Raw genomic sequence first — 27,461 nt, 5'->3', positions numbered from 1 at the left:
TGGAGGGGGAATCTATGACTGGAGCAGCATGAGAGGCAGAATCTGTGATTGGACAAGGTCCTCCTCCCAGATTCTGTTGTTCTCACATAAGCAGACTACCCTTTTCTCTGTGATTGCCCTTGTAATTGCTTTCTCCTCAGTGTTTTAGGGATGAATGTGCCCACTGCACACATGGATTTAGAGGGTTCCATCTATCTGATTTTACGTTTCATTTCATTGGCTTTTAGACTCTGTTTATATTCATAATATATAATACATAGATTAATGCAAGAAATTATAAACCTCAGAAAAAACATGCTATTAGTGGTGTTAGCCCTGAAAACAAGGTACAGATAAATTAAAGGGAGGTTAGGAACATGGCAGGAATGCTTACATGTAGGTAGAGAGAGTGGGAAATTTCTTCTTATCATCATATTGAATGTTAGAACCAGAACTGAAAGCAAGAATACTTTCTGATTAAAAGTGCTGTTATTTGGATTCTTTCTCAGCAACCATGAATCATTAAAGATACAAGTGTGAAACTGGATACAAGAACAATGAATCAAGAGATGTCCAGTTCAGAAACATGCAAATGCATGAAGCCCAGCTTGGGATAGATGGCTCAAACATAAATCCTATGCTAGTCAGAATTCCAAATGGGCTAAGAAATGAAAGTGATTGCCTTAAAGAATTAAATTCAAAGATAACTACCACTATTTGTTATAACGATCGAGATGATGTGTTCAGTGGTTTCCTCTCTTTCCCTTAGCCCTGCTGCCTAAACCTGAAACTCTCATCCATATTTAGTTTCTGTTTCATCTCCTCCCATGCCATCTCTAAGGTGATTCTGTCTGTGACAACAGCCTTTTATTTCCTTCACAATGAACTGATCATTCAACTTCGCTTCCAGTTCTAGTATTGGCCAAATATTGTAAATAGCTTCGTCTCTCCAAGGACTGTCCCATTCTTCTCCATGAATGCCATAAACACCTGTAAGTAAAAAAAAACCTATACTTATCCCTTTGCTTTGCTATCTAAATGTTCACCCCATATTCCTGTTCCTCTCTAAACTCCTGCAAGTTCTGATACCTCTGAACATCATTCTTATCACTCAACGTTTTGTTTGAATTGCTCTGTCACTACCCCACATCACTGAAATGACTAAAAAAAGCCTTGAACCACATTCTCTGTGACTATGACATTTAACAAATGTGAGTCAGGGTTCCCTGGATCCTAGCAGCTTAAACAAGGTGGGAATTTCCAAATCCAGCCAGCAAATGCTTTACTGACACTTCTTATAGGCCAAGGGCAGCAGGAACACTTCCCCTGAGCCATCCTCCCAGCCCAAGTTCAACAAGTGTAATCTACTCCCCACCCCATCTATCGTACATTGATCTGACATTTAAACTTCACCCACTGCAAATATCCTCTGCCCTTCCTGCTCCCTAGCTATCGCATTTTACCCGAAGCCTTCCACCCCGACAGTTAGCCAGTCTTCCAACTTGGTCAGCTGTCAGGTAGAAAACAAAGAGAAAAATCAATAAAATGGAAATATAGTCACTTCAGTAGATTGTCTACATTTCCTAGCAGATAAAAGTTTCCTTCATGTTAATGTCAGAGTATTTACTCCAAAGTTCTCACTGAAATTTTCCCCTATCCTCTGTGCTGTGCAGAGATGCAAGAAATTTATCAAACTATGCTGGGTTTCTGACCTGGCAAAATCTATGGAGAAATCTCCACCATGTTGCTTTCAAATTGTCTCTTGATAGTCTGCACCCTGGGGCATGCTTTTCAGCTGGCACTTTTAAATCAGGATGTCCAAACTTTCAACATTACTTCTCAGAGAAGCAGCAATCATGTACAAGATATCCAGAGCTTGCAAAATCTATTGACATTTCTTCTTTATCTGAGAGTTAAATGGCGAACAAGCATTCTTCCAAGGCCTGAGCTAAATGCAATTTCTAGAAGAGACAGCAGATTCAGTTCTGCTCAGCTCTGTACTCAGCCAAGTTCCAGAAAGTCATGCTGCAGCTACTTTTCTGAAAACTATGTCAAAAACAATAGTTAGAACTACAGAATGAACAAAGTGAACTGTGATCTGCTTTAATCACTTCACAATTAAATTAGTTCTGATGCTATGACTCCAAATCAACAATAGCCATTAATGTGTCATTTTGTAATGGTTAAGTCAATCCTGATTTAATTCTAATTAAATTCCCAATTCAAGGTAAATTTCTGATTTATCTCAATTTCAATAATAGCTTAAAATATGTTACATCGCTTATTTGAGGCTGTTAAAAATGGTTTCATGAATCTGATTACTTTCAGTCTACATCGTGCAAACAAAATCAGCCCTAGATATTCAATTCACCAGGACACTAGTCTGTTTAGGTGAAGCCTGTTCCAGTGGAATAGCTCTCCTTCTACACCCATATTAGTACCAGTGTTGCATGAACTGAAGCCCATTCTTCCCACATTTGAGACACACATTTAACTCCTTTTAAATTTATTGTGCCAATTTGCCTGTGGCTCCAGTAGTAAGCCTGAAATTATGACCTTAGAGGTTCTGCTTTTCAGTTTAGTCACTAACTGGTAAAAAAAAATGTCAGCAGAACTTCCCTTCCAGTCCTATCAAAGTCATGAGCACCATTGTGGATGATGCCAACTGGATAGTCTCTCTCCCACTCCAAATTCCATTCCAGACTGGAGTAGATATCCTTAACCCTGGCAGGCGACATATAGAATCATAGAATCCCTACAGTGGGGAAACAATATCCTTCAGGACTCTCTCTCAGCTGCAGAGAACAGTACTAACTTTCTAACTGAACTGTCCCCTACCACTACTCTGTTCCTAGTTCATCCTGCCACCTGAGTGGCTTCATGCACCACTGTGCCACGGTCAATTTGCTCTTCCTCCCTGCAATCAAGACACATCCACACAGCTTGAAAGCTTAGTATCTGTTGAACAATTGCAGGGACAAAGGCTTCTCAAGAGCCACTCCTTGGGTCCCCATACTTGCTTGACTTACAATCACACCCCCTGTCCTTGAACACAAGCCAAGTTTGAATTACGTAATATAAGGACTGTATCTTTGTAGTTTCCTGTATTGTTGATTGTGCACTGAAATAAAAACAGGACTGTTTTAAAAATCAAAGATGGTGGAAATGATCACTGCTCTTTTGAAAATCAAGACACGCATTTTGAATGCTGTTTATACTGTGGTTTTTCAAGCAGTGGGAGTGGTTAGCTGGAGCCAGGAGGTGAGAATGAAGGGAGATTTGGCTGGCAACAACTAGATGATTGACAATTGGTCACTACTCCACAGACAGGTGACAAGTGCCTTCTGCCTGTAACAACTATGTGACTGGCTCCCAAGCAGTCCTTTGCATAGCTTTGATTATAGCTTAATCTGCGTTCTCGTATTATCTGCAAGAAGTCCATCCCCCATGCCCTGCGGGAAACAAGGATTTAGTTTAACAAAAAAAGGATTGCTGGAGAAACTCAGCAGATCTGGAAGTATCTGTGGAGGGGAAGTTGAGACCAGTTCTGACGAAGGGACACTGGGCTCGAAATTTTAACTCCGCTTTCTCTTTGCAGATACTGCTAGACCTGCTAAGTTTCTCCAGGATTTGTTTTTGTTTCAACTCTTCAGCACCCACAGGTCTTTGCTTTAGCTTAAGGACCTGTATACTTTTACCAAATCGTTTAACTTCTGTGACTACTCCAGGAATATCTGGGCTTTATTTCCAACACACTACCAGAGTGAGATACAATATAAATCCAAGGGGGAGCAAAGCATCCAGATAATGTATCCCTCCTTGATTTGGTGCAATATCTGGACTCCAGCTCAACTCTGATTGGAAGCTGCTCAAGCTGCAAATATGCAGCAGATATGGGTCACCTCTGTGTCCAGGAACTCCAATATGCTGCAGCTGCAACATATCAGTTAAATTTGGATTTCAACCTATATTTTCTTTGTTATTAATTGAATCACATTATCCTTGCTCTTCACACCTGAAGAATTCCTACTCTGAACACTTTATAATTTTTATTTCCTTTTCTTAAACCCTGGTATAGTGTTTAGTTTAGGTTTAGCTATAGTGATTGCTGGGTGCATAAAAGTTGAGGAAATTATAGTTAAAAAACATGGATTCAGAGTTTCCTATTAACTAAAGATACTACTTGGCTTTAACAATAACAATGGTCATAATTACACAATTGATTCCCTAAAGTAAGAGTACAAGTTCAATAATATGATGTAATAAAAATGGGTTTGGACTGATTGGTCACGATCAGCCAACAGCCTCATCAATTGATTAATATACTCTCTATCAATCTTAATAAAAGGCACATTGAATACTTGTACCAAAGTGCATTCCACATTTCATTTGTAAGTTATATGAACAGTTTGCAATACAAACTTCATCAGGAAATCACTATAAGCTCAATCATAATGCACAAACCCAACCTGGTGACAATGAAGGAAGAATTTCTCTAATACTAAAAACAAGGGGAGAATTTATTCCAGGGGACAGGCTCCTGTCAGTGGACCCAAAAGTTAAGATTCCCTAGCGGCTGGGGAAGAAAGGTGAAATGCAGGGCCATTCAATGACATGGTTTGGACTGGATATTTTGCTCCTCCAACCTTCTGATGAGGTCACTGGTTCCTGCAGACATATCCCTCAGCATCGATCCTTCCACCTGTGTTCAGTGATAGAGGGACATGTGATCTCCACTGGCCTGACTCAAGTGCTTTCACTGGCTGCTGATCCTGGACTTAGAAGTGCCAACATACGTCCCTCAACCTGTACGTTCAGACCATCCTCCTCCAGATTATGACCTTCAGACTGCCCTATCAGTCTTTCTGCTCTGCTTTACACCCTTGTGACCATAATATCAGACCACCCCTTTGATCTACTCTCAGCACTTTCATATTTTTCAATCTTGACATGACAGTATCACTGTCTGGGCCTGTACTTATTGCATATCCTTTAACTGCCCTTCAGAAGAGGGTAGTGAGTTTGTTTTGGAGCCACTACAGTTCACTTCCTGTAGGTAGACCCACAATGCTCTGTGGAAGGGAGTTCCAGGATTCTGAGCCAGCGACACTGAAGGAATGGTGATACATTTCCAAATTAGGATGGTTGAGATTTGCAAGTGCAGGTGTTTCCAAGTATTTGTTGCCCTTGTTATGGATGGTAGTGGTTTTGTAGGGTTCTATCTGAGGAGCATTGGTGAGTTTCTGCACAGCATCTTGTAGATGGAGTACATTGCTAATACTAAGTATCGCTGATGAAGGAAGTGGATATGATGCCAACCAAACAGACGGCTTTGTCCTGGATGGTGTGGAGCTTCTTTAAGTGTCATTGGAGCTGCACTTATCTAGTTATGTGGCGACAATACAATCACATCCTTGACTTGGGCCTTGTAGATAGTTAACAGGTTTTGGGGAGTCAGGAAGTGGACAGGAGTCAAGACATAACAACAGGCTGTTGACAGTGGGGGATCAGCGATCCCATTGAACGTCAAAGGGTTTTCATATTGGAAAGGGTCAATGCTTGGCACTTATACACAGTGAATGCTACCTGCCACTTGTCAGCCCAAACCTGGATACTGGCCAGGTCTGACTGCATTTGGGCAGGGACTGCTTCAGGATTTGAGGAGTTGCAAAAGGTGCTTAACATTGTGTAATTATTTCTTGGGACCAGTTTCAATGTTTATCACAGCTAATATTTAAGATTTCTTGGACCTTCCTTCCATTAGTACCCAGTAAGTTAATCCCTTTTTAAATAATAACTTTCAGAAGATGCAAGCCAGTTCCATACTAACCCCCTTATCTCTATGGTAACAGAAAACATCTGGGATATCTGATAAATATTTATATTAACTGTTAGTTTCAAAGCTAAGTCATTGCTGAGTTCAAACAGATCCTATTTTTGCTGACCTTATTAAATAAATAGAGATAATCATGTTAACTGACATTACTTAAAGTTGCCCCAAATTTTTAATGTCCAAAGGCTGGGTTACCTTTCATACGTAAAGTTTAGTTCCCCTAAACTGATAGGTATACATCCAAAGATTGAAAATCCTGAAATTTAAAGTGTTCACACCATGCTCCTTCAGATTTTGATGCATTACTTTACATTTTGTCTGTGGTTTGAAATAACTGAAAAAACTTCTTCTCATACCTCTCCAATTAACTCTACTTAATCAATAATGTCAATAGACGTGAAAGATATCTTCCTTATAGGCTACTTCACCTAAGAAAACAGCTAGTATTTAGTTATGGATTTAAAATCTCAATGTAGAATTTCTAAAATTTGCATGAGCAGTGAAACCTTGAAGGAAAACAGAAAAGCATAACTGTAGTTGAGACAAAGTATATTAAAAGTGCAATATTGAAATATCTTTGACAAGGACGAATTGGGAAAAACAAATCTTAGCAATCTCAAATTTTGCCAACCTTTGACTGTCACTTTTGAAAGAGAATAATATAATTGAAAGCAACTCCACTCTTAAATAAATAATGTTCTAAAAATAAGTGTAATGATCAGAATACTCACTCTGTGCAGATTTTATTCTGTTTATAAAATTTGTGTCTTGCTGTGAACAACCGTGAGATGTATTTAGCCATTTCCATATCATCCTAAGGAAAAGTAAAAGAAAAATAATACTATATAATATCTAAAATAATGGATTTCGTACCAACATGATGAACAAGTTAGTAATTTCCACCATATAATTTTGGTGCATACCTCACCACAATGCAGCAAGACAGAGTGGTATTGCACACTCTTAACATAACATCTCTCACCACTACACTGACAGCCCAGGAGAATTTACAGCCTACAACAAACTTCTCCCCACTCTCAGCAGGGTTTTTGGCCCAATCAACTTGCAAATTATGTGTACATCTTGTAATTAGTTGGGAATCTACTATTTCCATGCCTTCCCACTCGTGTATCAGTGATGCCACATACATTTAAGGCAAGTTGAAATGCAAGGGGCTGTGGGAATCTTGTTAGCGGGCATGCCAGAAAGATTTGACGTCAAAGTAGCCATGCCTCCCTCTCATCTTTATCTTCAACTGCACTAACACTCTCAGCAGTTTATTCAGAACTAGGTTAGAATTTTAAATAAAATCCTTTTTGCACCTCTCGTCCCTTTTACTTTCCTTTTTTTACACAATGCAACTGATTTTCCTTGTCGTCAATGGCAAATTCTCCACTGATGGGCAGCAAACCTGCAAAGAATCTGCTCTGAATCAAACCTGAGCGATCTACATTGAGATCTGACTCAGTAAAATGGGTTCGGATAATGACTAAGTGTAAGCAACAAGCATTAGCTCTTGCATGAACCAATTTCGGCAGCTCACCCATCAGCCCCAAAATGAAATTTCAGTCCCTTTTTAAAAAAACCAACCTGTTCCAGGATGTCATTATGAACCTCTAGAGCAGGTGGGACTTGAAGTCAGACCTTCTTGCTCAGAGGTGGGACAATACCACAAGAGCCCTAAATCTGACTGCACCTGGTACTCGCAGGCCATCTCCCAACAACGTACTAACCAGGTCTGAGTCTGCTTAGCTTTTGAGATCAGAAGATATTGGATATTTTCAGACTAGTATGCTGCTTTGTGTCTTGTATAACACAGGCTCGCATTCTTAAACTCCTTAAATCACCCCATAATATAATTCACATTATTTCACCTGCACATATACATACATATTTATAGGAAAAATCACATTAACCTTTGTGGGTAAATTTAATTGATCCAAGGTTCCCATAAATGGCAGTAGACATTTTTAAGACCATAAGACATGGGAGTGGAAGTAAGGCCAATCGGCCACATCGAGTCCACTCCGCCATTCAATCATGGCTGATGGGCATTTCAATGCCACTTACCCGCACTCTCCCTGAATCCCTTTGTCAGATGTGTTCAAGAGGGATGCAGCATCAATAGATCCTTAGGCTCTTTATTTAATTAGTATTCAAGTATTAGTTTTATACTTAATTTGGTAAGCATTGCATGAGGTAATGAAAACCACACAAGGAACATTTTTACTTTAACATTTAAAGTCTGCAGACACCCAATATTAAACTCAAACTTTCGTCACTCCATGTGGAAGTCAAAACAACATTTTTTTTTAAACATTAGCAAATAATTATTCAATCAAAGCAAAATATTATTAGAATATAATCAGAATACCTGCCCAACGCAACAAGCAGCATAATCTAAACTTAAAATAAAAACTTGAACTATCAAGTAGTCATTGTCATGTGGAAGAGGTACAGTCAAATTTTTATCAAAAACTGCCAGTGATATAATGAAACCAAATATATTCTTAAAGAATATTTTTAAACAATGATGACACTCTCTTGAATCAGATATTGTTCTGAAAATTGAATTATTAGCTATGCAACCTGTTATTTTTCAGAAAAGAGTCATTGCACTCAAAATGTTAATTATTTCCCTCTCCACAAATATGCCAGATCTGCTGAGCTTCTCCGGCATTTTCTGTTTTTTTTATTTTCTAGCTGTTTTTCTAAAATATTTTGTCATAAAAAAGAAAATTTAAAAACTTTTAATTGGAGATGGTAGAAGAGTTTTGGACTCCCCTACACTAAGAAATAAAATCGTCTTTTGCAATCTAGCCAGTTATCAAACTGACAAGGAGTAAATTTTAAATTTTGTACTTATCATACACGAGAAGAAAGGAGAAATGAAAAGCAACCATTTTAATTTTTAACAGTTACAACATCAGTCATGGTACGTTCATGTTCCATTGCAATCTCTTTGTAGCTAAGTATTTTATATTGAAGTGAATTGAATTGAATTGAATTTATTGTCATGTGTACCGAGGCACAGTGAAAAGCTTTGTCTTGTGAGCAATACAGGCAGACCACAGAGTTAAGTAGCATAGATAAGTAAATAATAGGTAAACAGCGGCAAATACAAAAACACAGGTACAGGCGAATGTTAAGTTTGTGAGTCCATTCAGTATTCTAACTACAGTAGGGTAGAAACTGTTTTGATACTGGTTGGAGTGTGTGTTCATGATTCTGTACCTTCTCCTTGATGGTAGAGGCTGTTGAAAAGCATTGCCAGGGTGGGATGGATCTTTGAAAATGGTGGCAGTCTTTCGTTGACAGCGGGTCTGGTAGATGGATTCTATAGATGGGAGGTTGGCCTTTGTGAGTGTCCGGGCCGAGTTCACCACTCTCTGTAAATGTCTCCGATCTTGAATGGTACAGTTGGCATACCAGGTAATGATACACCCAGACAGAATGCTCTCGATGGCACACCTTTAAAAGTTGACAAGAGTATTCGCTGTCATGCCAAATTTCCTCAGCTGCCTGAGGAAGAAGAGACATTGTGGGCCTTTGTAACCAGTGCATCCACATGAACATTCCAAGAAAACTTGTTGTGGATGACCACTCCCAGGAGCTTGACACTCTCCATTCATTCCACCTCTGTGCTGTTAATGTGTAGGGGGGAATGAGTAACATCCCACTGAAAGTCAATAATGAGTTCCTTGGCTTAGTCAGCATTGACAGCTAGTTTGTTCTCAGTGCACCATTTTTCCAGGTCTTCCACATCCCCTCTGTAGTCTGTCTCATCGCCATCTGAGATTCAACCGACTATAGTGGTGTCAGCAGCGAACCTGTAAATGGCATTAGTCTGGTGTTTGGCGACGCAGTCATGGGTATACAGCAAGTACAGTAGAGGGCTGAGTATTCACCCCTGAGAGGCTCCAGCATTGAGTGTTTATGAGGATGAACTATTGTCCCCAATCTTCACTGATTGTGGCCTGTGGGTCAGGAAACTGAGGATCCAGTTGCATAGAGTGGGGTTTATTATTCTATATCATATTTTACAAGTCATCAGCTCTTCTCAAGATGTTTTATGTTTTGTCTGGTATGTTGCTAAAAGTAATGCAGCATTGCCAGATCAGAGTTATTCTGCAAGCTCCATATTGGGAAGGGTAAATGATGCTGCTAGACCTCCATAGAAATATAGCAGGCTTTGCTTTGATACAACAGCCTACAGTTTCAAATTGCTGCGATTTTAATGCCACCATTGTTTAATATAAATTGGTGAAAATAATGCTGAATGGAACATCCAGCTAACTGTGCAGTACTCAGTGTTTAATAAATAGGTTTATATGGCTACCTGGCATTCATCTAATGTTCACGAAAGACATAGGCACAGAAAATAGACCGTTTGAGCCTGCTCTGCTTTTCAATATAATTGTGGATAATAATCCAGACCCCTGTTCCTGCTTTCTCTCAAATCCTTTCATCCCTTTAACTTAAAGAACTGTATCTTACTCCTTTTGAACAAGTTCAAATGTTCTGGCCACAACCGCTTTCTGTGGCAAAGAATTCTACAGCTCACCACTCTTTAGATGAAGATATTTTTCCTCATCTCAGTGCTACATAGCCGACCCTCTATGCTTAAATTATGAGCCCTTATTCAGGACTCCCTAGTCATTTACAAGATGCTTCCTGCATTTACCTTGTCTTGCTAGACCTTTATAGGTTTCTATGCGACCCCCCTCGTTCTTCTAAACTGCGTGAAAATGATCCTAACCAATCAAGTCTCTCTTCATTCTTCAACTCTGTCATCCCTGGAATCAGTCTGCTATGCAATCTGTCCATAACCTGAATGTCCTTTCTCAGCTATGGAAACCAAAACTGCACAGGTGTGGTCTCACCAAGGCCATGTACAACTGCAGCAAGACTTCCCTGCCCGTGTATTCGAATCCTCTTGCTACGAAGGCTAACATACCATTTGTCATCTTCACTGTGTGCTGCACCTGCATGCTTGCTTTCAGTGGTGGGTGTACAAGGACATTCAGGTCTCATTGCACCTCTCTGTTTCAGACAAAAAAAATTGAAAGAACCGTGGATGCTGGAAATCTAAAACAAAATCTCAGCAGGTCTAGCAGTTTCTGTGGAGAGAAATCAGAGTTAATGCTTTGGGTCCAGCAACCCTGCCTCAGTACTTCTGCCAGACCTGCTGAGATTTTCCAGCAATTTCTTTTAAGATTCACACTGAAGCCTCTCTGCATCCTCCTCAGTTTAACCTCTCACCCAACTCTGTCTTCTGCAAACTTGTATATGTTACATTTAGTTCCTTCATCTAAATCATTAATATATGTTGTGAAGCACTGATCCCTGTAGTACTCCACAAGATAATGCCTGTCACATGGTAAAATGAATAACTGTTGCAGTTCCTCCGTGCACTCTTTAAATAAATATTTGTCATTGCCTACTACCCTCATCTCTTTAAGTAATGTTCTCAAATTTATCATAGCTAGCACGCATCTCATATCATCAGACTCCTTGATTAGGATTCAGAACCATAGTCTCAGAATGAACTAAATCACTCTCCATTTTAAGGAAAACCTCTATCATATTAATTCACCCTTGCAATGTTTTGCATAGCTAGACTGCCAAATATTCCTTTCTGATTACACAATAACCAATCTAAGATGGCTGTTCTCCAGTTGGTTCCTCATCATATTGATCCAGAAAACTATCACGCACACACTCTGAGAATACCTACCATTTAGTTTGCTATGCCCAGTCGATGTGCAGATGAAAGTTGCCCATAATTACAGCCATACCCCTATTGCTTGCATGTCTAATTCCCAGATTACTGCGTTTCCTAACATTACCACTACAATTTGATGGACTATATATAACCCTTATTATTTTTTCCAACGCTTGGTGTATCTAAGCTCTGCTGATCTACAGATGCCACTTCACTGCAGCTAAGCTCCTTCCTCACTATTGTGTTAAATCCCTCTTTAACTAGCAATGCTACCTCACCTCCTTTTCATCTGTCCTTCCTAAAAGTGAATACCCTGGATATTCCGCGTGTGCAATCTCACCTGTATCATACTTGTTTATATCTATTTGTGTAAATAATTCATCTGCTTTATTGCAAATGTTCTGTGCATTAAGGCACAAGGCCTGAATGCTCATACTTTTAATATTCTTAGTGTCATTCACATTTCACATGTTAGCCATTTGATTCTTGCCCTTGAATTGACTTTTCTTATTTCCCCATTCAGTCTTTGTTCTTGCTTTTGTTTCCCTGTCTTCTGACACCTTGTATAGGTTCCCATCTCCTCGCCATTTTAGTTTAAATCCTCCCTGATCGCATTAGCAAATACTCACCCAAAACATCAGTTCTAGTTCTGCCCAGGTGCAACCCACTCAGTTTGTACTAGTCCCAACCACCCTAGAACTCTGTGGGAAGCTAGGAAAGTGATTGCTGGGCCTCTTGCTGGGATATTTTTATCATTGATAGTCACAGGTGAGGAACCGGAAAACTGGAGGTTGGCTAACGTGGTGACTCTGTTTAAGAAAGGTGGTAAGGACAAGCCAGGGAACTATAGACTAGTGAGCCTGACATCGGTGGTGTTCAACTTGTTGGAGGGAATCCTGAGGAACAGGACGTAGTTGTGTTTGGAAAGGCAAGGACTGATTAGGGATAGTCAACATGGCTTTGTGTGTGGAAAATCATGTCTCACAAACTTGATTGAGTTTTTTTGAAGAAGTAACAAAGAGGATTGATGAGGGCAAAGCAGTAGATGTGACCTATATGGGCTTCAGTAAGGCGTTCGACAAGGTTCCTCATGGTAGATTGGTTAGCAAGGTTAGATTTCATGGAATACAGGGAGAACTAGCCATTTGGATACAGAACTGGCTCAAAGAAGACATAGGGTGGTGGAGGAAGGTTGTTTTTCAGACTGGAGGCCTGTGACCACTGGAGTGCCGTAAAGACCTGTGCTGGGTCCACTACTTTTTGTCATTTATATAAATGATTTGAATGTGAGCTTAAGAGGTATAGTTAGTAAGCTTGCAGATGACACCAAAATTGGAGGTGTAGTGGACAGCGAAGAAGATTACCTTAGATTACAACAGGACCTTGATCAGTTGGGCCAATGGGCTGAGAAGTAGCAGATGGAGTTTAATTTAGATAAATGTGAGGTGCTGCATTTTTGGAAAGCAAACCTGAGTGGGACTTATACACTTAATGGTAAGGTCCTAGGGAGTGTTCTTGAACAAAGGGATCTTGGAGTGGAGGTTCATAGCTCCTTGAAAGTGGAGTAGCAGGTAGATAGGATAGTGAAGAAGGTGTTTGGTTTGCTTTCCTTTATTAGTCAGAGTATTGAGTACAGGAGTTGGGAGGTCATGTTGTGGCTGTACAGGACATTGGTTAGGCCACTTTTGGAATATTGCTTGCAATTCTAGTCTCCTTCCTATCGGAAAGATGTTGTCAAACTTGAAAAGGTTCAGAAAAGACTTACAAGGATGTTGACAGTTGGAGGATTTGAGCTATAGGGAGAGGCTGAATAGGCTAGGGCTGTTTTCCCTGGAGGGTTGGAGGCTGAGGGGTGATCTTATAGAGGTTTATAAAATCATGAGGAGTATGGATCGGGTAAATAGACAAGGTATTTTCCCTGGGATGGGGGGAGTCCAGAACTAGGGGGCATAGGTTTAGGGTGAGAGGGGAAAGGTATAAAAGAGACTTACGGGGCAACTTTCTCACGCAGAGGATGGTGCGTGTGTGGAATGGGCTGCCAGAGGAAGTGGTGGAGGCTAGTACAATTGCAACATTTAAAAGGCATCTGGATGGGTATATGAATAGGAAGGGTTTGGAGGGATATGAGCTGGGTGCTAGCAGGTGGGACTAGATTGGGTTGGGATAGCTGGTCAGCATGGACGAGTTGAATCGAAGGGTCTAATTCTGTGCTGTACATCTCTATGATTCTAAATGGCCCCAGTATCCCAAGAGATTGAGTGTTACAGGCATTCATTCCTCTCTCGTTGTAAATGTGTTATTTTTATTTTGCATGCCATTGTGAAAGTAACACCCTGTAGTGCTGCCTCCCACTCACTTATTTGAATTACTGTAAAGGGAACTGTAAGTGGACCAACAGGAAGCAAGAATGGGTTTGAAGGAAAATATGTAAAAACATTGTGTACTGAAAACAAAAATGGATAATATTGTTAAGTTAATAGATTCAACAACCTTTTCTTGTTCCTCTTTTTGTGCCATTACAAATAAGAAACAAACTTAAAATACAGCTAATGTTTCACTTTCTGCTGTGTCTATGACTTCAATAAATATCTTCCTGTGAAACAACCACTTGTTCTGTCCAAATACAATAAAGCACTAATATTGGCAAGCCATTCTTTTAGCCAGTACAGTGCAATAAATGTTCAGCTGCTCTCCTAAGAGAGACTTTCATCAAAAAATTAATAGATTTACAATCCCCTGATTTATAAAACAAATTGGCATATTCAGCAATATGCAGTAAACAGTTAATTAATATAAATGGGTTTGAATGTTCACATGCATTCGAAAAGAATTGTGACATGGTTTTATCACACTAACAAAAATTTTGTACAGTTATTGCAAGAAAACTTTCTTAAAACAAAGCAGTGAATGACAAAAATAAAAGCAAAATGAGAACTTATTTAAAAAATTGCAGACAAATGGAATTTGAAATAGCAAAACAAGTAGTATATACTGACTTAGACATGAAGAACTATTTAACTCCCGTGTATCCTATAGCCACTAATGTGCTGTTTTCACCATACACGTTTAACACAAATGACCTGCAGGAAGCACCAACTGTAGTGGTGGGTTTCCTGCATGTTTAAAGTACAGTTACATTTGTTGACTGCAGTTGGATTGCTCATCAATTTGCATTGTTTCTGCGTTGAGGCTTCTGTTTACACTCACAAGAAAATTTAACTAAATCAGGCATTAGGGCATTCACCATTGAAAGGTATAGAATCAGAAATGCACCTCCTGACAAGAAACAAAGATTTTCAAATATCTCTGTTCAACCTGAAACAACAAAGACTTAGAGCTTTTATGTAGAATTCCAGATATGTACAGGAGATTGTTCTATTAACAAAAGAACAAAAAAAAAATAATTTAATGAAGATGTGAAACACCAAAAGTGGCTAATGATTAGTTGCCAGAAAGGGGAACCGAAAGCCAGACATTCTGCTTAAGACTGGGAAAGTCATCACACAGCACACTGCAGAGTGAGGCTATTTAGTCAACTGCACCTGTGTTTTAGGGAAAGCTATCTGATTAGTCCCAATACTCTCCTCTTCTCCCACAGACTTGTGATCTTTCCCCGTCAAGTACATTATGAATGAGCTTTCACCAGCCTTTTGGGCAATGCATTCCAAATAATGACATCGCATGGTGCAAAAAAACATTCTTCATCTTGCTACTAATTTTTTCATCAAATATTTTAAGTTTGTTCTTCTGACACTGGAAACAGTTTTTCTTCATTTACTTCATTCAGCAAAACCCTTCAAGATTTTGAAGACTATCATTAAATGTCTCCTTAATGTTCTGCACTTTAAGAGAAACAATTTATCTGGATTCCATATATCACTGATACCATTTAAATATCTCCTCTGTCAAGTTGTTGACATCCTTCCTGAAGTATTGCAGAACTGGATGCAATACTCCAGCTGGGGTCTAACTAGTGATACATAAAAAGCTTTATGTTGCCATCCTTCTGACTATGCCTTATGGCAGTTTATTCAGCCTATCTGCCTGAATATATGAAACCATCATGGAATTCCTACTTCGGACTTCATAATGGACCCTTTCTAATACTTCAAAGAAAACAATCAAGTTAGACAAATATGATTTGCTAAATTTGGTTGTCATTTATTAATCAAATCTTTTCAAGCAATAATTAATTTTGTTCTTGATTATTTTAACATTATTCTCACAACCAACATCAAACTGAGTGGCCTTTTAGTTGTCAGGTTCATTCCTCTCCTCATTATCGAACAGGGTGTAAATTTGCAGGAATTGCTTCATATGTGCTAATAAGCATTGCTCTTTCCATCCTCATTTCCTTCATCTACTTAGAACAACTGTCACCTGGAATGGGTGACATTTCTCCTGGTCAGCTGTTAAATATCTTTATTTATGTTTAACCAATATAAATTTCCCAGTACTATCTCCTCTACTGTCATATTGATAACATCCTATAACAGGTGAATAAGATTTCTTAAATACTGTCATAAAGAGGGCATGGGTGATTCTGAATTGTACAGTCTAACTGGATAGCTATATTTGCAACTGGGTCTTGGAGGGAGGGTGATGAGGCCAGAAAAGATTAATCAGATTTCCTGAAGCAATCTTTTATCCTTGATTAAGTTCAATGAATTCAGAAGGAGATGCTGTCTTCGATTTAGAAGAAGGAGAAATTTGAAGAATGAAGTTAAAAATCACACAACACCAGGCTATAGTCCAACAGGTCTAACTGGAAGCATTAGCTTTCGGAGCACTGCTCCTTCATCAGGTGGTTGATGATCACCTGATGAAGCAGTAGCGCTCCAAAACCTAGTGCTTCCAAATAAACCTGTTGGACTATAACCTGGTGTTGTGTGATTTTTAACTTTGTACACCCCAGTCCAACACCGGCATCTCCAAATTTGAAGATGTTTGTAAATGCCTTAGATTAAGCTTAAATTTGTTTAATTCAAATTAATAATGGATGTGATAGCTTCTGTTGATATCTGGAAGAGTACAATTCACAAGGCAGTTCAATATCTGGAAACCATAATTCAACAGGCATTCAATTGATGCATTTAGGAAAAATGTGAAAAAAACATTGCAGCATGGGTATTAAGAAGACATTTGCTAGAAATTAGAATAAGATGATCACAAAAGATTCACAAAGAAGGAACTTTACAGACAACTTGCTGAATAAATGCCAGAGGTCAACTCCAAAGTATCTAAGAGGATAACAATGATTTTTAAATAACTATTAAATTACTATAAACTCAAAGAAGTTTGTAAAGCAAACCACTATAGCTCCAGGTACATACAGTGTAAAATGGAACTGTTTCTTCTTTGTTCGTTAGCTCCACATTAATTGAAGATCTGTTGTGTGTAATATTTCCAATTTCATTCCATCTGTAGGTTAAAAGACATTTTGCATTATCGATCAGGTTTCAGTTTTATTCTTTTGTATCAACTCTGGTTAGCGCTAAATATTTCGGGTGAAAATCCACATAAACTCCTCAGCCAAATTCATTGGGTGATTCATTGAAATGAGGTGGAAGAGTCCATTCTGGGGCGTGGAAGAGTCCATTCTGGGGCAAGGAAAATCTGAAACCTATCAATCAATGTAAAATTAATTGTTTGGGCACGAGGGGATACAGAGGAAAATTATACAAAAAGTAAGACTCAATTTAAACTGTTCTTGCACATACTTTTCAGTTCTTGCACATATTTCAGTTCTTAGGAGGAACTAATGATAAATTCCTCAGGATTAAGGAGCCGCATTGTGCATGAATATCAAAAACTGCCTCAAAAATGTAACTGGGGAAAAGGAAACAGGAGGCTATTTCCCATAGCTTTAAATCTCAGAAGTTTATTGCATTTGGTCCAATGCAGCTTATTTGTTTACCTGTAAGTTATAGTTGGCCGGCTATTCCTGTGCTTTACGAATATTCCCATAAAAGAAATACCAATAACAGTGTCGTTTCCAAGGTTATCCTGTTCAAGGGAAACAAATGTTCATTTACAAGGTGAAACGTACATTACACCCCGCACTCATACAAGTACTACCAAGTTACTTTAGACGTCTCCAAGCAAGGCCCCTATTAAATGTCTTTAACCATAATTTGTTCCCTAATTTGTACACGAGTAATTTAGGTCTACTTCAGATACTTTCATGGGTACAATGTTCCCAAGAAACTGGAGTGTCTAAAATTTAGGAGCGGGTCCACATTAGCTAACGACAATGTGATTTTTCAACCTAGTATTCCAACATTGTAGTTTTGTCTTTGACATGTGCTCTTACATGTACATTTCCAATATTCCTGAAGGTGGACTGAAAAGAACAGATATTACAATGAAATCACGTGCCAATGTTTTAAGCTGTTTTCTGTTACGGTAGGGATGGGGAATGTTTGAGAGGGGTTTCAAGCTAATGAGAGTAGATATCCCCAGGGAATACAGGCCTGGACTTCAAAAGAAACCAGAGGAGCCCTCCTATTCCATCTGGCCTCACAAAGGAAAGTCTTCTTCTTATCAATACATACTACTGAGGGCTTTATTCCTTCCCCATCGGCTTGTCTTGGCTGATGGCTCATGCTGAAACCAGTCAAACACATCAGAGTCTCATGTATGTCAGAGAACCACACAATTTGTACTTACTAATTACATTCTCACTGCATCTGTTCTTTAGGTGGAGCAGTCAGTCAGTGTTTTATCCATAAGCACTCAAAACTGGTCACTGGAATTGGCAAAGATGCCAGAGTGGAGAAGGTCCTCTCTTCTGACTTCTAAGCAATGGCTTTCAATTTGTCAAAAGACTCACAAGAGGCTTCATGATTCTTAAACAGCTCAAATGGCCATGCTAGCCAATACAGTACCAGAGTGAGGGTGGGATAGTATCTCTTCTTCGAAGATTTGGAGGCTCTTAATCCAACTTACAAAAGCTTTGTTCATCCCTGCCATCCAGGTACTAGCTAAGAGCATAAGATTATATCTAAGTAGGAAAATTATCTCAAAAGTGATTGGAAAATAATTTTGACTGCATTAAAGCATTTAGACATTGTTCTTTTAGGCTTTGAATGTTGCTTGAGGGCTGTATGATATATGGCTGACAAAGAAGGTTCTCTGGATGATGATATTTTACTGGTGAGAAGAGGAAATCTGGGAAATACTAAAGGAAATAGATAGATTTGGTAGTCTAATTAAAAGGCTCCTGTAAGGAAATGGATAAGGAAGACCTCACTTGTATCCTTCAGTGTCCAGAGACCATGAATGTAAGGTCTAGTTCAGTGTTAACAGTCAAGCTTCCCTCAATTGCTCTGGCATCCTTCTCTTCGAAGCGGTAAATGCCATACAGAATTTCCACTAGAAAACCCACTACACCCTGACCATTGAGAGGAGCCACTATCACAGAAAATGGGAGAAGGACCAGGGAGAATGGAATGAAAAGACAAAAAAAGAAATAAAATAACCTAAAAGCTATTCCCCACTGTCCCCGGTTCTTAATATTAGCTCCTACTTTCCTCTTGCACCAAGCTAACCCGGATATCTGTTGTTTATCCTTTGATTATAATGGAACTTAATTGAGGCAGGAATGACAGCATAAGATTAGCATATTGCTACACCCTCATTGTCTCAAATATGCCATTCATTTCAGTAATGAAGATTCTATTGTTCAAAGGAAATTATGACAGAAAATGTGTCCAGCTGTAAACTCTGTTCAAACTGTAATAATGGGGATCTAGTAGAGTAGGCCATTGTATGAACTCACAATCAATCTAATAAACAAGAGCAAGTTTTGAAATTGTAGAGATTATTTTCATTTTTTAAAAAGCACTTATTAGAAAGGTGGACACTAAAAGAGTGGAAATGAACCAATCAAAATTTTCAAATGTTAATTGCCACAAGATACATCATTCAGTAGGCTTTCTTGGACAAAGTCCTTAAGTGTTTGCTTATGATTTTTCAGCTTTGTGATTGATTTAAACAAACTGAGCTGATGAACATTTCATTATTTGACTTTTGTTTCTGTCAACCCCCTTAAAGAACAAGCTGTTGGTAGGTCGGTTGTGGGTTGCGTCTACACAAATGATGGATTACTGTAATTCCTACATCTCAAAAATGCTACAGTCAATCACAGATATTTTATAAGGGAGATTGTTTACATTTGAAAATTATGTCCCATTACAAACATAAACTCACTCAGTTTCAGGATCTGATGAGGACTCTATCTCCCATTAGGCTCCCAGGAGTCCTGCACAGGCTTGCACAGAGTGAGACAGGACACCATGCTTTGCCAAGCATTCCTTTTAAACATTTAAAAGAGCTCAGCCATCTTGGTCATCCGGCATTACCTGCCAGTTTGTACAGCAGGGAGACCACTGGACTGGGAATGGCACAGAAAACATATTGCAGGTTCCAGGGCAGCCATAAATTGTAAGTTGTCAGTTTTGGGAGTTAGGCAGTCGATTGCACAAAGGATGGGCTCCAATCCAAACAACGTGCTGCCAGAGTAGGCTCCAAACAATTGGAACTTTGAGTACTACTGGGAGACATTGAGGCTTGAAAGTAGCTTTGATATAACTCAACAAGACTGGAGCTCAGAGAAACTCAGGACCAGTACTAGCATGGTAAAGCTTGCTGGCTATGAACAAGCTGGAACTATGCCTGTCAGTAGATGCTGTGAGTACAGTTTTATGAATTGAGGCAGGTACAGTGCCAAAAGGAGTATGAACACCAGGACGGGAGCAGTTTGTGTGGCAGTCTGTAACTGAGCTGCTATTGAGAGAGTTCTGAAGCTACATCTTTGAAAAGAAGAATCGGAGCACTTTGCAAAGTTTTCACGTGATTTTATGACCTGCAGTGACATTACCATCTGGGGAGTTGCTGAGAAATCTGTGGGAAATGTCTTGATCACATTTGCCATTTGATGTGCTCTGAGTGGTGTTTGACCAGTTTGCCATTGCACATATTTACATAATGCTAATTCTGTTCGTTAGAGCATAAAAATATATATTATAGATTTGTTGACTGTTCGATCTTCAAACAGCAAATTTAAAGTGGGTTATTTTCCAATTCTGTAGGATCTGTGGCTTTATTCCCTTACTGTCCTAGTAAGTACCTGGGTCTTGCACATTGTCTATTTTAAAAATAAAGTTACTGTTCCCTGTCAGACCATAGCATAAATTTGCCAGTTTGGTCTAGAATCAGAATACGCCTTTGCAACATTGAAGTTACTTGCATCACAGTGCATCAATGTCACTTTTATAAAATAAAGAAACCCTTGCTAATGTACATTTAAATTCCATTTTCTCTTTAAAACTTGTGTTCAATTGCATCAATCCAACTTGGAAGGAAGTTAAGCATGTTCAGAACCAAACTAAAAATACAATAAATACATAAAATATCTGAGAAGTTATCTTTCTAAATCAATGTGATAATTTTGATATACCTTAGCAGGGAAACTTTCTTGCCCAAAGCCTTCAAGCTGTTCCACTTCCTTTATATAAAGCAACTCAGCTTCTGCAGCTGGCATTCCACTTGGAAGAGAGAAAAATTTAATTCAATACACCCAAAAGTCCTTCAAAGATAACACTTTCCCTGTCCAAATACAGCTCTAGCTGCATTGATCAAGTATGGACTTCGGACAACAGCAAATAATACATTTGAACCCTCTCAAAATCAGCTTGGAGAAGCTCAAATACGCCAGGCATATGGCAAACCATGGCGGATATCATTTCCACGATTTGAATCTAAGACAACATGGACAAAGGATTGTAAGAAAGGTGCCGGTCTGTAGTCCTTCTAAGACATGAAGAAAAGAGAAAAGCAGGAAACACAAAAATTAAGTCAAATTTTATAAAATTAACCTTTCACAAGCCAGTTTAATAGAACAAATATCATGAATATTTGGGCATTGATACAGAAATAGCAAACTTGCTTTTACTTAGCACGTCTTTTAGGATTGCTTCAAATCCAATGCATTGTTTTGAATTATAGTAACAATGGTTGTGTGGGTCAATTTGACACAGCAAAGCCCCATTAACAGCAGGTGAGATGGATGACCTTTATCTTTGGTGGTTTTGAATGAAGGGACAGTGCTAGGTAAAGTTTCAGAAAATTGTAAGGGCAGAATTCAATTGGGGTCCAAGTGATTTGCGCTATGGCAAGAGACAGTGAAGAGTAAGGGGTCCACCTTGACACAGAGGTCAGCTTCCTACATCTTTTCGGCTTTTCGCAAGGGGCTTGGTGAGATTCTCACTGGGCAGCAGTGAAATGCTAACTGATGCTCATTATTGCTTGCTAAATGTCTTGTTAACTGCCCAATTCACCTCAGCAATTTTCGGAGTCCCAGTTTAGCAAACTTGCCAGACTGATGAAAATAGACTGGAAGCAGAGCCTAGCAGGGAAGACAGTAGAGGAAAAATGGCAGGAGTTTGTGGGTAAAATTGAGGACACTGTACAGAGGTTCATCCCCAAGAAGAGAAAGATTATCCAGGGAGGGATTAGACAGCCATCGCTGACAAAGGGAGTCAGGAAATCTATCAAAGAAAAAGAGAGAGCCGATAAAGTGGCCAAGAGCACTGGGAAATCAGAAGATTGGGAAGGCTACAAAAACAAACAGAGGATAACAAAGAGAGAAATAAGAAAGGAGAGGATCAAATATGAAGGTAGGCTAGCCAGTAATATTAGAAATGATAGTAAAAGTTTCTTTCAATACATAAGAAACAAACGACAGGCAAGAGTAGACATTGGGCCACTTCAAACTGATGCTAGAAGCCTAGTGATGGGAGATAAGGAAATAGCAGGAGAACTTAATAAGTACTTTGCGTCAGTTTTCACAGTGGAAGACAGGAGTAATATCCCAACAATTAAAGGGAGTCAGGGGGCTGAGTTGAGTATGGTTGCCATTGCAAAAGAGAAAGTGCTAGAAAAGCTAAAAGGTCTTAAAATTGATAAATCTCCTGGCCCTGATGGGTTACATCCTAGAGTTCTGAGGGAGGTGAATGTGGAAATAGTGGAGGCGTTGGTTGAGATCTTTCAAAAGTCACTGGAGTCAGGGAAAGTTCCGGATGATTGGAAGATCGCTGTTGTAACCCCCTTGTTCAAGAAACGATCAAGGCAAAAGATGGAAAATTATAGGCCAATTAGCCTAACCTTGGTTGTTCGTAAAATTCTAGAATCCATCATTAAGGATGAGGTTTCTAAATTCTTGGAAGAGCAGGGTCGGATTAGAACAAGTCAACATGGATTTAGTAAGGGGAGGTCATGCCTGACAAACCTGTTGGAGTTCTTTGAAGAGGTGACAAGTAGGTTAGACCGGGGAAACCCAGTGGATGTGGTCTACCTCGACTTCCAAAAGGCCTTTGATAAGGTGCCACACGGGAGGCTGCTGAGCAAGGTGAGGGCCCATGGTGTTCGAGGTGAGCTACTGGTATGGATTGAGGATTGGCTGTCTGACAGAAGGCAGAGAGTTGGGATAAAAGGTCCTTTTTCGGAATGGCAGCCGGTGACAAGTGGTGCCCCGGAGGGTTCAGTGTTGGGGCCGCAGCTGTTCACATTATATATTCATGATCTGGATGAAGGGACTGGGGCATTCTAGCGAAGTTTGCTGATGATACAAAGTTAGGTGGACAGGCAGGTAGTACTGAGGAAGTGGGGAGGCTGCAGAAGGATCTAGACAGTTTGGAGGAGTGGTCCAGGAAATGGTTGATGAAATTCAATGTGAGCAAATGCGAAGTCTTGCACTTTGGAAAAAAGAATAGAAGCATGGATTACTTTCTAAACGGTGAGAAAATTCGTAAAGCCAAAGTACAGAGGGATCTGGGAGTGGTAGTTGAGGATTCTCTAAAGGTAAACATGCAGGTTGAGTCCGTGATTAAGAAAGTGAATGCAATGTTGTCAATTATCTCAAGAGGGTTGGAATATAAAAGCACTGTTGTGCTACTGAGACAGTATAAAGCTCTGGTTAGGCCCCATTTGGAGTACTGTGTCCAGTTTTGGTCCCCACACCTCAGGAAGGACATACTGGCACTGGAGCGTGTCCAGCGGAGATTCACACGGATGATCCCTGGAATGGTAGGTCTAAAATATGAGGAACGGCTGAGGATCCTGGGATTGTATTCATTGGAGTTTAGAAGATTAAGGGGAGATCTAATAGAAACTTACAAGATAATACATGGCTTGGAGAGGGTGGACGTTTGGAAAGTGTTTCCGTTAGGTGAGGAGACTAGGACCGGTGGACACAGCCTTAGAATTAGAGGGGGTAAATTCAGAACAGAAATGCGGAGACATTTCTTCAGCCAGAGAGTGGTGGGCCTGTGGAATTCATTGCCACAGAGTGCAGTGGAGGCTGGGACGCTAAATGTCTTCAAGGCAGAAATTGATAAATTCTTGATGTCACAAGGAATTAAGGGCTACGGGGAGAATGCGGGTAAGTGGAATTGAAATGCCCATCAGCCATGATTGAATGGTGGAGTGGACCTGATGGGCCGAATGGCCTTACTTCCGCTCCTATGTCTTATGGTCTTATAAGCTAGTCACCAGGATAATTCAATCAGGAAACCAGAGGCAAGCAGCTGGCAAATTCGGCTTGCCATTTGCTTCAAGTGACCTCCACTGTGGAAACTAGACACCAACATCTCAGGGCATGCTTCAAGAGTACCAACCACTTGCACCCCATATCCACAGACATTGGCAACTGACATATGTCAACCTCTATAAACCTTCACCGCATTTCTTTGATCCACTTCTGCAATTCTGTCTCAACAAGAAACTAGTGTTGCACAAGGACACTGTGTGCTCAGGGGGTCAAACCCAGGTCATGGACTGAACCAGGATGCATCTCTTGTCTCTCTGCTCATTGACATAGTGCTCACTTACTTTGACTCAGGCAAAGATACCAAGGGCGTAATATTGCTATATTGCCATGCCATTTAGCACAGATACAAAGCCAGCAAGCTGGTCATAGTCATCAGCAGGCCTTCATTCAGAATCCTGGCACAGTAAGTAAGTGCATCCAATACTAGGTTCTGCATGATTTGGTCAGTATCAAGATCTTTTACTCATTAGGGTTGAGGAGCCAGATGAAGACAGCACACTACTCATCTTGACTCTTTCTGCTCTATTAAATCTGTCTTTCTCATGTAATGAGCGAGAGGTATATATTATGGAAAACAAAAGTGAGAGTCACAGCAATTACTGTTTGTGCAGGTGGTGAGGTGTGCCAAATGAGTGTGTAAGCAGTGCGGAGGGTACGCAGGATTCATGGTAGTGCAGTTGGGGTAGATGAAGGTGAAGATGCAAGCAATTGAGAGTATGGAAGAGCAAGAGACTTGGTGGGTGGGAGGTGCAATAGTAGAGATAAAGTGAGTAGAAGTTAGTGGAGAGAAGATGGTGTCGCATTTGCTGATGGAGTAGAGAAGGACATTGGTCTTCTTCTTACAGTGCTTGGAATTAGTCAAGATGGCTTTAAACTGTCTGGCATCCCTGGGCCAGGCTAATATGGTCAGGTCTCGTATCCTCCACTGCTACTCCAGGCGCAAAAGGAACACCTGCCTGTGCACCAACCCATCCAGCAAAACCTCCAGGACCCTGCCTGCTAAGTGGAAGCCAATTTTCCTGTCAGTCACATCAGCTCCAGACAGTGCTTTTCAGAGTGCACAATGGGCTTTTATAGATGGCGCTTGAACAAGGAAGATTGGTGCCACATGGATACACACAGACACACACACACACAATGTGAATCAGTTATCCAGCTTGTGAGGTTGATTAAACATGTAACATCACAACCACTAAGAATTTCAAATAATCACACCCAAGATGCTGGAATGCTCCATACTTCACAACACATAAGCTCAGCACAATTTACAAAATTAAAGTACAGTGGATGGTGCCATGATCCAAACCTCCAATCTGGAAAATGCTGAGGGTAGATTGGAATAGGTGTTCAAGTCACATGGAAAGCCTGTTCTAGAATTTGAATTGCGTACAAGGAAATGCTGAGCTACGAACAGTGGGACCGCTACCTATAAATTGAGAAAAATAAATGACTGGGTTGCAGTTGCTGCCCCAATCATATGAGGTACAGTTGGCCAATGCTTGTTAGGGTTCTTATACTAGGTACTCAGTAGATTTTATTCTGCATGAGCATTAAAAATTGGGTGAACCAGCTAGCACATCTGAAACTCAACTAAAACCAGCTTCAGAGACAATCTGATCTATGATGCAAAGCGCAAACAGAATACAGTTTTACATGGTTAGCATATTCTGCTGATACCATTAACACCAGAAGTATCAACATGAGATTCTTGAGAATATCCTGAAATCTGTCACTCTAAGACACCACACAGAATTACACATGGTCGTTATCACCAATACCGACTGATAACTGTATTGTTTTGTAGTAACATTATATTTGACCTTACTAAAACATGAGTTCAAATCTGTGATCCTGTTTGTAGCAACATAAATGAGCAGTGAGCTTACAGAGATATGTAATCCAATGTCAGGCTCTATCTTGGCAACAATTCGTAGATGACTATTAGTTCAAAACTGAAGGAATGGTTCATCTGGAAGAAACCAAGCTCTTGTATAACATAATTAGGGGTTCCTGATTTCAGTTAAGAGTCCAATGGTACTAGAAACCTAGCTTACCTGTAGGCCTGGTGCTGCAGTGCTACCTTGCACGTCATTTCTTCCAGAACCCGTTGATCCTGAGCCCAGTCCTGTGAACAGATCACCACAATATTGTACAAATTTGGCAGCTAATCATAGTTATTAATGCTATAAATCATTTACAGCCTTGTAAAGTTGCTACTCATAAACAGAAATTGAGAGGTTTTCTTGTTAGTTTCAGGCCTTATTAGTTACAAGTCAAGAGAGCCATGCTTGTGTCAAATGAGGTAACACGTTGTAAAGCAAATTCTTCACAATAAAACCATAAGTTTCTCTTGGCTGGAGAGGAGAAAAAAAAACACTCCGTGTTGCTATCCCTGATTTTTATTTGGGATTCTTATTAGGTTAAGATACGATATCAATATAAGTTGTTCTGTGTGCTGCTGTAAATTCAGGCAAAAATATAACTGGGTTTCAGAGAGGTGCCCTCAATTATACAAATGAATGGAATTTTTGGGATTTCTCCCAATCACTTGCTGCTGGTCCACGGTTTCTGCTGACTTTCTGAATTTATAACAAGAATTGAGCAGGATTCTGCAGATATTCTACTTGGACACATGATGATTGACCCTTCTGGTTGCGATTATCAATCTTTCTCCATGCGATCCTGCTTTCCCAAAATTAACTTTCCACAGATCCCCTAAAGTACAAGTATGCCTTTTGCATGAAAATGCAATTAAACATATATTAATTTTGCTTGCTGACTTAATGTTAAATTTGTTGCTGGTGCCAAGCAACAGTTCTCACAGCAACATTCAAGTTTACTGTCACAAGGCCTGTCTCCCCAATTAAAGCATACATTAAAAATATCAAAAGAAAATTAAAAACACTGACACTCAGTGTTATAATCTGTCTGTATCTTTTTTTCAAAATCGATCAGGTATCGGATATTGGATACAAAATTGGCTTAATGGCAGGAGACAGAGTGGTGATGGAAGGTTGTTTTTTGGACTGGAGGCCTGTGACCAGCTGTGTTTCACAGGGATCGGTATTGGGTCCGCTTTTGTTTGTCATTTACATATGATTTAGATGAGAATACAGGAGGCAATGATTAGTAAGTTTGCAGATGACACCAAAATTGGTAATATCCAAAGGTTATCTAAGATTACAGAGGTCTTGATCACTTGGGTCAATGGGCTAAAAGAGTGGCAGACGGAGTTTAATTTGTATAATTGTGTAGAATTGCATTTTGGTAAAACAAATAATGGCAAGACTTGTACGATTAAAAGTAGGGCCTTT

General features: G+C 39.8%; 1 protein-coding gene across 7 annotated transcripts in view; it reads right to left on the bottom strand.

Annotated features, from left to right (window-relative positions):
* Positions 1-27,461, bottom strand: part of LOC122552829 (tyrosine-protein phosphatase non-receptor type 14-like) — a 272,039-nt gene that overhangs the window by 42,927 nt on the left and 201,651 nt on the right. For 6 of the 7 annotated variants that reach the window (XM_087991330.1, XM_043695821.2, XM_087991333.1 and 3 more), the window contains 6 exons: positions 26,202-26,272; positions 20,998-21,085; positions 17,455-17,543; positions 16,871-16,958; positions 6,544-6,626; positions 374-433 (listed from right to left, as the gene is read on the bottom strand). In XM_087991330.1, coding sequence (XP_087847456.1) covers positions 374-433; positions 6,544-6,626; positions 16,871-16,958; positions 17,455-17,543; positions 20,998-21,085; positions 26,202-26,272 — 479 coding nt within the window. The remainder of the gene's footprint in view (positions 1-373; positions 434-6,543; positions 6,627-16,870; positions 16,959-17,454; positions 17,544-20,997; positions 21,086-26,201; positions 26,273-27,461) is intronic. The other variant, XM_043695830.2, reaches the window with a different exon arrangement.

This window comes from Chiloscyllium plagiosum, unplaced genomic scaffold (genome assembly GCF_037043375.1).
Source record: "Chiloscyllium plagiosum isolate Xiang-an unplaced genomic scaffold, Cpla_swu_hap1 HiC_scaffold_10, whole genome shotgun sequence".
Lineage (NCBI taxonomy): Eukaryota > Metazoa > Chordata > Chondrichthyes > Orectolobiformes > Hemiscylliidae > Chiloscyllium > Chiloscyllium plagiosum.
The sequence above is the reverse complement of the archived record's forward strand: the minus strand, read 5'-3'. Positions and strand labels throughout refer to the sequence as shown.